This window comes from Apus apus, chromosome 3, assembly GCF_020740795.1.
Source record: "Apus apus isolate bApuApu2 chromosome 3, bApuApu2.pri.cur, whole genome shotgun sequence".
In the NCBI taxonomy this organism is placed as follows: domain Eukaryota; kingdom Metazoa; phylum Chordata; class Aves; order Apodiformes; family Apodidae; genus Apus; species Apus apus.
Window position 1 is genome coordinate 60943108 of NC_067284.1, and position 14043 is coordinate 60957150.

General features: G+C 44.8%; 1 protein-coding gene across 1 annotated transcript; it reads right to left on the bottom strand.

Moving 5' to 3' along the window:
* Positions 1-2905: 2905 nt before the first annotated feature.
* Positions 2906-9774, bottom strand: LOC127383196 (ankyrin repeat domain-containing protein 9-like). Its single transcript, XM_051615745.1, has 2 exons — positions 8622-9774; positions 2906-3772 (listed from the first exon to the last, which is right to left on the bottom strand). The coding sequence occupies exons 1-2, from the start codon at positions 9492-9494 to the stop codon at positions 3764-3766; spliced, it is 882 nt and encodes a 293-aa protein (XP_051471705.1). The 5' UTR covers positions 9495-9774; the 3' UTR covers positions 2906-3763.
* Positions 9775-14043: the final 4269 nt, after the last annotated feature.

Here is a 14043-nt window from a genome sequence, read left to right on the forward strand (position 1 = left end):
TACTGCTGAAACTAAGGCAACCTAGGAAAGGAGAAATACCACCTGCCTGGTTGCTCATTCCCAATACCAGAGTCCCCGTACCGTTGGGTGGCACCGGCACTGGTGTGATATCACCGTGACCCAGCTTTGCTCGAGCTTGCTTGGTTGAAGGCAGGGGTAGGGAGCAGGTAGGCAGCAGCAGGGTGGAGATGTGTCTCTCAGTCATTTATGCTAGCGCCTGCTTACACCAGCCTGAAGGCTCCATTATACTGTCTCTCTGTATGTGGCAGAGAGCATCTGATCTGGATATCAGTCAGAATTTGGACAGTGAGGGCATTATCTTGCCTGGGTTTCAAGACTGTTGTTCTCCGAGTCCAGCTTGAGGAGAAAGTGGAAAGGGGTGTTCACCATGCTTTTGTGCTTCTCATAGCTTGCATAGCCATTTGGGATTCTCCACGTTGTTTTCCCTGTTTCTGTTTAACTGTAGGAGCTGCTTTCCAGAAGGGATCTTGCCCTACTGCCTCTCCCAATCCATTTCTCCTCTTTTTTCTCTCAGATTTTCTTTTGTGAGTCCGACAGCTCTGATAATCATTCATCCTCCTCACAGCTCTGCACAGGAATCTGCCCATCTGATGGCGTGGGTGGGCAGAGCTGATGTGCAGAGCACAGCTATCTTCTCTGTATGCATGAAATTCATCAAAAGCCTTCCCACCAGCAATAAACCTCTACTTCACAGGATATCCACAGCAAAATTCAAACACTTTACTAGAGCTGGAACCTGGTCTGGAAAATTACCATTGATTTTCCAATTCTTTGGGAATTGTCTCCAGATAAACCTGGCTGTTTGGTTTCAGGGTGGCTTCCCAAGTGCTAGAGACAATTGTGGGCATCTTGGGAGCTGGACTGCAATAGCCGTGCGTTGCCATCAGTATCATCAGCCAAGTGTGGTGGTGCAGCAAAACACAGCATGTGCTCCCGGAAGGCATGGCTGCTTGCTGGCCAGACAGACATGGGCTAGTATAAGATGTGCCAAATCTATCACTGTATTTGGGGTGACTAACTCAGGGAGGTACACTCAAGTAACCGAGGTGGGCAGGATTTCAGTCATTGCATCATATGATTCTGGCAGTTCTTCCCCATTCAAGGGAGTATAGCCTTTAAATGTCTCTCTTTATTTAAATACCTATATTGCTGCATGCTGGTGTGTGGGCTACAACAAACTGCAGTTGTAAAAAACCTGATACTTACACGAGACTGGCTCTGAGAGATGTGTGAGTCCAGAACTGCTCACTAGTGCCCTGATGGCAAGTCTCAGCAGAGCTGTCAAGGCAGGAGAGAAATTTAATCCACCCTTCATTTTCAAATAAGGAAAGGTGGAAGTGAGCAAGACAGAAAACTTACATCTCTGGGAACCACATTATTGTGGTGAAGTAGTTCAGGGCTCAATCTCCCACTGTGAAGGCAAAGAGAAAGTTTTGGCTTTTTTTCAAGTGGGATCAGCGAAACAATTCCCCTCTCTGCATTCCTCCATGAAAACAATAACAATATGCAAGCACAGGCTAAAGTACTAACTCCTTTGGTTATAGCTTGTTGTGTGCACTGAGGAGATCTGTGGGTACAGTTGGTGGTGGAGTTCAAGCCCTATGACACCATCTTCTGAAGCGCTTTGAGTACCTGTTTTTGGCATGGCAGCAGAGGAGCAGGGTGGGTTGTGTTTGTGCGCGGAAGCCAGTAGATATGCCCCAAGGGAAGTGGCACAGTCCACAAGGTCCACATTTGCCTGAGGACAGCAGCAGCAGCAGCCAAACCTACAGAAGGAGTTGTTGGTGGAAGCCTTATCATACAGAGAAAAACCTTTGGAAGGAAGGGAGCTTGTTGACAGCATACAAAACAGACCATGAAAGGAGGCTGCTGGAACTGTTATATTCAATGGAAACAGGTTTATCATAAGCTGCTGGGAACTGACCTCAAAGATGAAAATCTCCAAAACTGATTACCACTTACCTCTGTAGAGCCCCATCTTCTGATTCATTGCCACCTTGCAGCAGATCTGTGACACATGGCTTCACCTCATCACTTGAAATCATCCCCTGGCAGCACAGCCAGCTATTGAAAGCCCATGAAGGAAAATATTACCTTCCTCAGACCACATTTTTGGAGGTAATGGCTCAGCAGTCAGAATGAAATAATCAAACGTCAAGATGAGCCAAAGCAAAAGCAATAGATATCGATGGGTGTTTTCAAACAGGCTAATAAAAGACACATCAAGTTGTCATGTTTTGGGCCCAACACAATAACAAAGGTACAGCCCCATGGCCACTCACAAAGGATGAGAGGGGTTCTTCACCAATTAAGGTCCCAGACATAACAGACTCAACTTGGGGAAAAATAATAATTTAATAGTAATCAAACAAGAACAGGGCACAGATGACACGAAGATCAATGCTTGCATATTATATTACCCCACCCCTCCCTTCTTCCCAGGCCCAAATTACTTTGTTTCCAGTTTCTCTACCTCCTTCCTCCCAGCGGCACAGAGGGACATGGGAGGGGACATTAGAATCCCTTCACAGGCTGGTGGCTCTTGCCATGTCAGCCTCCTATGAAGAAGGATTCCTTACAGTCCTCGTCTGCTTTCCCACAGGGTCCCTCCCATGGGAGAGAGCCCTCCACAAACCTCTCAATTAGTCCTTCCTATGAGGTCCAGAGCAAGCTGCTCCAGCATGGGTTCCTCACAGGGAGCTTTGGGAATAGCCAACTCCCCTGGCACTGGGGTCTTCCAAAGCTGTGTAATCAGAGTCCACTGGCAACAAATCCACTGGCCAAAAAATCCAAGTCCACTGGCCAAGTTCACCCCTCCTGGCACCTTCAGGGAATGTTCCACCACATTCCTCCAGGAGTGCAGGGGGACAGCTGCCATCTCACCATGGGTTGCAGGGAAACTTCTGCTAGGGCACCTTCTTCCCCTTCTTCCTCACCAACCACCAGCATGGCTCTGTGTCCCCAGCACAGCTCTTCTGCTTTAAGTGCTCCTCTGTACAGGTGTTCTATCAGTTCTTTCACGCCTCTAATGGCTCCTTGGCTGGGTTTGGAGCAGGGGGAGCCTCTTATCTTCTTAGTGGAGCCACTCCTGTGGCCCTTCCCTTCCCCGCTACCAAAAAACCCACCAAACCAAACCAGAACACAAGTTTATACTGCAAGTTTATTACAGTAATACAATTAGATTAAATTATTTTCACAACTAATATACCCAATTATATCAGGGTATGTATATATATTTTATTCCCAGCAGGTTACAATTTTTTTATCTTTAAACATGCAGTGGATAATGCACATACACAATTATATGATAGGTTTTTCCTTTTCCCTAAAAAAGAAAACCAAAATTGCAAAAGTATGGCTTTATAAGAAAGTTGTATCATACAATGAATACTCATTTATATTTGGGCATAGTAACATTCAGTCTTAATCAGTGATCATGCTGTTCCCGAAAAAGCCAGAGGAACTGGGAACAGGGGAATGCCCATCAGTATTTGAGAGATGGAAAATATGTATCTGTATACATTCAAAGTACAAAAAATATGAAAAATCTTTTCAGGGTTTAAGCATAACGTCTATTTATATGTTGAAGTCAGAGTTATGGAGTCTTGAAGGATGCATGTGCACAAAGTGTTTCTGTTTTCCTTTAGATCAACAGACATTGGGAGTGATGGAATTGAATTAAAAAGCATTATTTCAGGAGTAAAGAGCTGTAACTGGGTCAGAATCTGGCCTGTCCTTCCTGCTAATGTTGCTGCAGAAATAGACAGAGGCATAGGGTTAGGAAGTCATGGGTGGCTGAATTTTGTTGGCAGCCCAGAGAAAAGAAAGATTAAGATGCATGTTTAATAAATTTTATTTAAACAAACAAAAACAAGTATTAGAGAATAAAATGTGACCACTCTTACAAACCCTTTGGTGGATGATCATGTCTGTTGGCGAGCAGAAGCCCATGCAGATGTGTAGGGTAAACCACTTGTTTCCAGAGCAAAGCTTCTGCTTTTTTACACAAGAAGAAATGTCCTTACCTGTTAGCAGCACAGAGCTTGGGACATACACTTATCTCATGAAAAGGCTGCTTTCTTAAGGCATTGATCACTGGTGTGTCACCAGTACTCTAAGTCAGTCAGTTATGGTTTTTACCAGGAGAGGGCAGACTGAGACACAGACATACAGCTGCTCAAGTGGGCCCACACGTTTACACGTACACACACCCTTATACATGCCAAGTCGTGCTCTGCTCACTGAAGTGATGCTCATTGAAACTGAAGTCACATACATACAAACAGAACTCAGATCCTTACAATCCTGCTCCTCAACACTGAAATAAAAATATGCAACTTGCAGAGCCAACCTGTAATACAAAGATTAGCAATGACTTTACCCTCTCCCATTTCTCTCTCACTTTTATTCTTTTTCCCAAGTTCAGAAATATAGAAAGTGTAGTCTTAGCTACACTTATGCAGTATGTACATATATAAAATGTAAACATCACTACACAACACCTAAGCACCCTTTTTGATTAACAAAGTCAATAACATATTTGTCATGCAAGCATAGGGATTTTTCAAGACTACAGACTTTCAGGTTGTGAGAAGTGTGGAAAATAATTACTTTTCCTAATGATCTAGCTTTGAAAGAACAGGGGGAAAAATGAACATAGGTGGTGGCTGAGGTAGATTTGGCTGTATCTGATATAATTTCACTGTACTGAGCTGAAAGACAAATGGGATCTCAAACCAAAAGGCAGGTCACCGCAAGATAAGCAAACCAGTTCAACCAGGAGATTCCATGCACTTGTATCACTACAGGTGATGGAAAAAATGTATCACCACAATGGCCCTAAACTCCGACCCAGCAGGACAGCACATGAAAGTCAGATGCTCAGCAGCTGAGGGCTATCCAGTGCTTGATCTCTTGACAAAATGGTCAGGAAAAGGAGGAATGAGAAGGCTGTGGAGTAATCTTTCCAGTACAAGGAGCTGCGTGTTGCATACTGGGGCTAGCACACTAGAGTTTTTGCATGTTGGCCAGCCACAGGCCAGCAGCTTTCTTCCAGGCTGTGGTCCCAGATGCAGACATGCCCCAGAATTTGAGTTGCTTGAGCTGCTGAGAATCCATATGTGATCTTCTCTCTGGGCTGATGGATAGAGGGTAGCCTTACACGTGGACAAGTGCATGCACACAAAGCATCCTACTGCCTGCTGCAAATCCACCCACAAAGCCTGAAGTGCCTGAACTCTGACTTTTGCAGTGATCCACAACTAGTACAAGAGATTCCTGCACCATTTTAGACCTACTTGCTCCCAGTGTATTGCTCTGGATCTCTGAGTACAGCCCCCTGCCTTATTAGAAAATGCTACCTCATTAATGCAAATAATTCCTACCTGCCTCCTTTAATTTGTAAGTCGAACAGCCTTCCCCTCCCTCCTGTCTTTTCTGAAACTCTTTATGCACTGAAACTCTTGTGGTTTTGAGACAGTGCAATAACAGCTGATTATTTCCCTTCCCTCCTTCCCTGGGAGGCTCCGGGGGCCTCACTACTACTCTAATATCTATCACCAGCCTCCTCTGCCTCTTGCCCACCAACATCCAGATGAGTGTCCTGGTTTGAGCCAGGATGAAGCCAGTTTTCCTTTTTACTGATTCTTTTTTTCCCTTCAGTAAGCTTTCTTGTAACTAGCGACAGTGTGTCCTAGCTAAAAGCTGATAAGACAGTGGAATATTTTTCTAACTGCTGGGTCTTCCTGCCGGCTCCGACACTACGGGGAGATCTGTGATCCTCCCATAGGAGGCTGAGTTAGACAGACAGGAAAATTGGCCAGAGATATTCCATTCCATATATCTACGTAAGCTCAGAGGAAGGTCAGAGATCACAGAAGACAACTTCCTTCCTTCTTCTTCTTCCCTTCTCTTCCGTCCATGGCCAGCATCCAGGGAGGACTCTGTCCATCTATCACAGTCGACCCCCAGGCTCAAGCTCTCCTGACTCTCATCACTCTCTGCTTTCTCCAGCAGCAGCTCCGGGATTTCTCGGGACTGTCTCAGGAGTGCTGTGGGAGTTGCTGGGGGTGGGGGGAGGTGAGAGGCTTTTGCTCATACCTGAACATATCTGTATATCATTGTATCTGTATATAAGTTATATATCTGTATATAATTTTCCTTTTATCATTAGTGTTTAATTAAAGCTGTGTAGTTTAGTTTTCAATCCAGCCAAGTCTCTCTCTTTTTCTCTCTCTCCTTCCCTACTTGGGTGGGAGGGGAAGGAGATCGAGAGCATTGTTGTCAGACCTGAGTCAAACGGCGACAGTATACTGCATTGTTGCTTGGGACAAACCCAATCCTGCTTCTCTGGACTCCAGAGGTACCACAGGGGCTATGCTCTTTTCATCAGCCTTGGGCAGCAAGTGCCTGCTTTGTCCTCTGCCTCCACGTTTCTGGGAACTGCCGGGGCTGCGGAGCTTCAAGGTTTGGCAGAAGCCACTGCTTATAATGCAAATCTGCCTTGGGCTTTGCTTTGCTTCCCAAGCTGTGAGAGCCTCTGCCTGCCAAGGAGGCTGCCAAGTGAGCAAACTCACCACAAAACCCTCTCCAAGATTGACCCTGAATTTCTTTGCCATCATGCCTACCCTTCTTCATGACACAAGGAGGAATGGGGAAAGACAGGCAAGTCCCCAGAGACAGGGGTGGAAGGACACTGCAGCACCAGGCTTGCGGGATTTCAGGAGAAAGGTTAACCCCTTCATGGCCTGGTTGCCACTTTTAGGTCTAGGCTGACATTTTCTCCATCTCACAAGCATGCCTGTATCTTCACCCAGCACAGAGCAGGCAGCGTGAACACGGAGGTGCTTCCATGGCACACAGGAAGGGAAGTCCAGAAGGAGCATCTTGGTGTTTCCAAAAGGATGTTCTAGCTGGCCATGCCTGGCACATTCTACAGCCCTGCAGGAAATCCCCACTCTGCTATGGCTGGCATTGCCAGTGTCCTCGCACATATAAGGTACCCTGCACACAGGGAAACTGAGCAGAAGTGTTCCCTATGCTGATGGAAAAAGGGTGCAGCTCCAGCACTGCTGCCGTGGCACAGGCAGGGAATTGGCCAGATGAGACACGAGCCATTTCTGCATGAAGCAAGTATCCCATTTAGTGAGATGTGAATGTGCATCCTTTCTCAGCCAGGGCCTTGCAAAAGGGAGTTTGTGCCCTGAGGCTTTTAGCTCCAAATTTATTTAAAGAGATACCTTCACCTCTCTTCAGTACAGATCTGGGAAAACGGGTTATGCTACTTTAGCCGAGTAGAGGATTTATGCTTACAAAGAGTGGAGAACATTGGCACCGAAAATAAAGGATGTCTCCCAAAGGAAGATGAGATCCTGCCACTGCTCCATTGATGCTGAGCACAGATGGGAGAGCAGGACAGGTATCTTGATCAGACAGAGCTCTGCCTGGGCTCTGCCTGGGCAGTGAAGCAGAGCTCCCTGGGGCATCCCCAGCCCTGCTTTCTGCAAACACACCCTGCCTGCAGTGTTGGGGGCAGTCAATGGGAACTTTTGTATTTTCCAGTATCAGGCCCTCTGTCTCAATCTGGCTGGCAAAAACACCCTGGTAAGTGACAACATTTAACAGCAGAAGATCATACCCCAGGTTAGGATAACTAGGAAATGCCTGTGGCTCTGAAACCCACTGGGAAATCAAGTTAGTGAGCTACATCTCTTATGGAGATAGATTCAGCCCTAAAACTCAAGTCAAGAAGACATAATGTCACTTACAAAGGAAAGGTCTTCCACTGGCCTTGCTCTGATTTCCATTATTATACTGTGCAGGAGGGAAAATGGTTTCTTCCCCACAGCGCAAATCTGTAGAGGCATCAGTGCTGGGAATGCCTTCAACCCCCCCACTCCCAGATGAGACAGGATACTCTCTGTTAGCAGTTACCTATTAGCCAGTCTCTATGCCCCTCACCAGGTACACTCACTGCCCCACTCCGAACTCATGTCATCTGTGCTACAGCCCGCTGTAAAGTAACTCAGTAAAATCAAGTATCCTGCAGAGCTGCAGGATACCTCTGTGTCCTTTCAGCATGAACCATGACTTTTTTTGCTTATTGCTAGATGATGCTGGATCATTGTTAGAAAGGAAACCTGACATTCGAACCCTGTTGGTATGGGATGGTATTTCTCCCAGCTCTCAAAGAACACAGTCCCTTAGTTACACCATTTGAAAATCCCACAGGGCACATAGTTGTAGCTCCTTTTTACCGAGGTACATTACACAGAATACAGTTATCATATTGGGAATTCAGATACACTGATAGCAGCTGACAGCTAAGAAACCGAACATAATGTAGTCTTGACTACAGTTAACACTTCACATGCACAACAAAACAGAACACAAAGAAGGCTTTTGCCTTTAAAAGTGCTGTGCCTGCAATCAATTAGAAAAGACATTTAAAATCTTGTCACAAAATATTGGATTTTCCAGCCTAGCCTAGTAGGTTAAATACTAAAACCACACTAAAATGCAGAGGGTGGTGAATGACCAGCTCCTCTAAGCTGCCTTTGAAAATCCAAGACCCACAAATAAAGTCAAGGAAAAACATTTACCACATTTTTTGTTGGTAGCTTTTTGCCATAGAATGGTAAGGGCTTTAGTGCCTGAGGTATAGGTAGTTCCTGGATGCTTTTAGGAAAGTGGCATGGGGGAAGAGTCTGGAGAATAGTTTGCATAGCTTGCAGATATAAAGAAGCAGGTGTGTTCCCCACCAGGCTGTTGAATTTGTCTTCCCCCAGCAAAGCTGTCCAGTGGTCCGGATGCTCCTGCAGGACTTTCCGCATCTTAAACTGTGGGTTGGGCATGAAGAGCAAGAGGTAGTCGAGGCAGAGCTTCTTTGATGCCACATTGACTTTGGAGTCCCACATCTGCTCCAGGATGACATCCAGTGGGGTAAGCCCTTTACTGTCCTCTATCTTGGGAGAAGCACCATTCCCAAGGAGGATGAGGACCGTCTCTGACCTCAGCAGTTCGCAGGCAAGGTGCAGGGGAGTTTTCCCATCTTCCAGGTGAAAGCAGCCAGTCCTATTGATATAGGAGTTCAAGCTGGGGAGCTTGTGTGCAATTTTGATGATCAGTCCCAAGATATCTCTCCTGTCATATGTGACTGCCATGGCCAAGTGAGGAGCAGAGGATGGGCAATAGCAGAAGTGTTCCCCGGGCACCTTGAGAGCCTCCTCTGGAAAATGAGACAGCAGATACTGAGCGTAAGGCAGGTGATTATGCACCACTGCATAGAGGAGGGCTTCTGAAGGTGAGTATGTTCTTAGGCTGGCATTTTCCTCCCAGTAAAAATACTCCATAGTCCTCATGTCTTCCAGCATCCACACAGGCTTGTGATCTCTTACTGCCTGGTAGAACATATAGGACAAGAACTTGCAGTGCCTGCCCTGATCATCCTGCAGGCTGGCCTGGTTACTGGCCATGGCTGAGCAGATGAAGAGCAGCTCCACGTAAAATCACTCCAGACTGCAAGATCTGTGCACTTGGAATGCAGATCCCGATGCTGCTGCAACCTTCAGGCTGTCATTGCTGCCTGGATTGCACTAGCTGAAATGCATGGGCTGATCATCTCCACCCATTCATTGTTTTTCACCTCACTGCAGTATTTTTGTTTAGGTAAGCACAATCCCACAGGCTCAGTTAACCCATGCCATTCAAGCAGACGGTTAGTAAGTACATCCCGCTCTGTGCATAGCACAGGTTACTGGAACGCTGTCAGGCTGCCAGTGATTTTCTACACACGCAGCTAGAGAGAAGAGAGGGAGAGACTAAAATTAGCTTGAGAGGTGAGGCAGATTTCTATCTGCATTTTGTGTCTAACAAGATCAGCTCACACACTGCAGTAAGTGCAATAGCAAAATTCATCTGTTTTTGTGTCACTCACACACATGTGGATTATTCCAGAGTAAAGAATTTGTAGCAATGTAAAATGCTCCACAGCTGATAATAACACATGATTATATGCTTGGGAAATGAAGGAATTGGTAACCGCAGCAGTAGGAAGGTATCCCTAGTTTATAAATAATGGTATGGCTAGCCACTTAGGAGACACTGCTGTTAATGGATTATCTGTAAGGCATTAGTGACGTTCAGGATCCTAATGTAAAAAGAAAAGAGTTGAACGGCATGTGAAGTAACCATGCCCACAGTCATAAAACATATTGCTCTGTTTAAACGCCTGCTGCTGTTCAGCAAGAAAATAAGTGCGTCTCTATGGCACAGCAGGTACATAAACAAAAGGTTAATGGCCAAAACCCACTGGTGAGTGGAGAGCTTTGATCTAAGCATTTCTCAGATGTCATGATTCAGGACTGTGGTCTGAGTCAGTTGCAGTGGGAGGAAGTGGGATTAAGCAATCAGACTTGTGCAATGCCCCATTAAAACAGGGAGGACCCAGGCCTACAGGCTTGAGGGGGTAATGCCTTTTGGATAAGGAAGAAGAACCTGACCAAAATAAACTTAACAGAAAAAAAATTAACAGTGTAACCATTATGGCAATTTCTGCTTAATGAAGGAGGGCTTCCATGCATCTTATGAATCAGCAGATTACAGTAAGATGGTATCTCACCATCTTGATAGTAAAACAGGGAAAAAATGGCAAATCAATAATTATTTCTTTATTTAGCAAGGAGACAAGCATATATTCAGTATATTCAAACGAGAGAGCATTCAAGTATCAGTATCATCTCCAAATGATGTCTGGGGTCATCCAAAGAGAAAATCAAAGCCACTCACAAAACTGGGTCTAGATCTGGCACATCTTCTGAAGTTCTGGATGTTCAAGTCCATAGCCCAAATATTTATTTTTAGGGCCAGTTTCCATATGGTTGGAATAGATGAGTGTATCCTCAGCAAGTTTGCTGATGATATGAAACTGGGAGAATTGGCTGATTCATAGGAAGGCTGTGTGGCCATTTAACGAGATTTAAACAGACTGGAGAGCTGGGCAAAGAGGAACCTAATGAGGTTCAACAAGAGCAAACATAGAGTCCTGTACCTGGGGAGGAAAAACAACATGCACTGATATAGATTAGGACCTGACCTGACAGAAAGAAGCTCTGTGGAGAAAAGCCTTGGAGTCCTTGTGGCCAACAAGTTATCCATGGGACAGCAATGTCCCCTTGTGGCCAAGAAGGCCAATGGTATCCTGGGGTGCATTAAGAAGAGCGTGTCCTGAAGGTCAAGAAAGGTTTCTCCTCCCTCTCTACTCTGCTCTAGTGAGACGACATCTGGAGTATTGTGTCCAGTTCTGGGCTTCTCAGTTCAAGAGGGACAGGGATCTACTTGAGAGAGTCCAACAATGGGCTACGGAGGATGATTAAGGGACTGGAACTGTCTTATGAGGAAAGGCTAAGAGACCTGGGGCTGTTTAGTCTAGACAAGAGAAGACTGAGAGAGGCTCTTATTAATGTATATTAAAAATATATATTATTTTATAAAGATATATTTTTTTATTATTATTAATTTATACTCAAGACTCATGTGGATGCGTTCCTGTGTGATCTGCCCTAGCAGGAGGGTTGGACTTGATCATCTTCAGAGGTCCCTTCCATACCCTATGATTCTATGGTTCTATGATTCTCTCTTGACAAAAGTGCAGGCTAGAAGGTGAGCAGAATCACTTTTGACTTACAGAGTTCAAGGGAGCAGGAAGAGTTTTGAAGGATGGAACAAAAAAACAAGTTGATTTTACCCCAAACATTTACCATTTCAGCTGAGACCAAGAGGCTCTTTCGACTTCTCCTGGTGTGATGGTGCAGCCCCTCTGCTTTACTTCGCCACATTGTGATGTCAACAGCACCCAACACTGTTCTTGCTTTAGTTACAAGAGTGGTGGACCCTACATTGTTCTTGTTTCACTTGCAAGTGCAGTAGGCTGAGACAATCTGGCACTTTCTGACCTTGCCTGCTGGGGCAGTGAGTTGGAAAAATTGAGTACCTTCTTGTCCTAGTGCATATGCAGTGAGTTGGGATGATAAAGCACTCCTTAAATGCATATGGATTTCCTGTTGCCTGGGAAAAATACCAGAGACCCCTCCAGCTCAGATCACATAGAATCATAGAATCTTAGAATTATAGAATCATTTTGGTTGGAAAAGACCTTTGAGATCATGAGTCCAACCATTAGCCTAACTCTACCAAGTCTGGTGCTAAAGTATGTCTCTAAGCACCACATCTACACTTTGAAACACCTCCAGGGCCAGCGATTCAGCCTCCTCCGTGGACAGCCAATTCCAGTGTTTGATAACAAGTTCAGTGTAGAAGTTTCTTCTAACATCCAATCTAAACCTCCCCTGGTTCAACTTGAGGCCATTTTGTCTTGTTCTATCACTTGTTACTTGGGAGAAGAGATCAACCTCCGCCTCTCTACAACCTCCTTTCAGGTAGCTGTAGAGAGTGGTAACATCTCCCCTCAGCCTCCTTTTCTCCAAGCTAAACACCCCCACTTTCCTCAGCTGCTCCTCAAAAGACTTTTTCTTCAGACCCTTCACCAGCCTCATTACCCTTCTCTGGACATGCTCCAGCACCTCGATGCCCTTCTAGTGAGGAGCTCAGAACTGAACACAGTGTTTGAGATATGGCCTCATCAGTGCTGAGTACAGGGGCATGATAATTTTCCTAGTCCTGCTGGCCATTCCAAAAGTTCCCAAAGATTACCTGAATCAAACTGAGAGCACAGTGGAAAAATACTGACCAAAGTCAATCACCTTATGACCCTATAAAGAACAATCATAAAATGAGGCCCTTTGAAGCCATCCAGGTTCACAGCAGGCTGCCTACCCTGTGCCCCACAAAGGAATTTGGTCAGTCTAAAGGAAAAGAGTGAGTAGTCCACTACTTCTCATCATGCAGCACAAAGATTGCTGTGGAGATCTCATGCAGATCAATTGGAAGGGTATTTCACTGTAACTTCTTTTTCTGCAGTTCAAAGATCATTAGGTACCAACATTTTTTAACATCTTAACATAGATTAAGCTCTCTATGTGTGTGTATGTAAGCTATTTGGTTTAGAAACCCTGCTAAATTTTCAACTAAACCACTGTGTTTGGTTATAACAAATTGTTTATTATTGATTGATTAAGTGTTGCTAGAAAATAATGTAATTTAATTTTGTGATTTGTTACAATAGTGTCAATCAACATCAATGTGCTGCTATTCCAAATCATACCAGACCCATGATTATGTGTTAAAGCACTGCACAAGAATGTGAGATAGATGGTGATGGCTTCTTCTTCCTTGCTTCTGAGGGTCATTTTAATAATTGTTAACATACTTTTATGCCTTGTTTTTCCTTCACTGGACTGAAACCCCATTTTACATCCTGATTTACTACACATGGTGACAATGTTCATGTAAGATACTATTTCTTTGTCCTCTTTGCTACAACTAAAATAATTCTTGTCCTGCTCCTTATCAGATCATAGGTGAGGTGTTGGTAGCTATGAGGTCTCCAGAGTCAAGCCTGTGCCCTGTCTCTTACCATCCCATGCCTGTACTCCTCTGTCCTGAATCCTATCCCTCTACTACTCAAGGCTTCTGCTGTCATGCCAGGCTTATGATTTAACATTGTTAACTCTAGTGTATTAAGTTAGAGTTGTGAGCATCTCCTGGTGCACAGAATAGGTAGCTGTTACTGCCATTTGTATAAAACTATGGCTGTACCATACAGTGCTAATCAAAGTAAAACAAATAAGCCATCGCCACCCAATCAGAAGGAAAAACATGCTAAATGCCAAAGCAAATTTTAAAAAACTGGCAGGCAGGTCAACAGAAGTCCAGGTAAAGCAAGCCTAACCAGCCACAGTCCTGAGAGCCTTTGCAAACTCAGTACAAAATCTGCAGCCTGTTATAAGCAATTGCCATACTTTGCTGCAGGGATAGAGGCTTTCAATAGATCCTGTTTCTGGAATAAACCAAAGCAGAAAGGTTTTGGGTACTGCATACTGCTGAGAACATGGATTTGACTTATCA

What these genes read in the sequence shown, in the direction of transcription:
- LOC127383196 (XM_051615745.1), bottom strand. Translation starts at nt 9,494, where the DNA reads ATGGCCAGTAACCAGGCCAGCCTGCAGGATGATCAGGGCAGGCACTGC.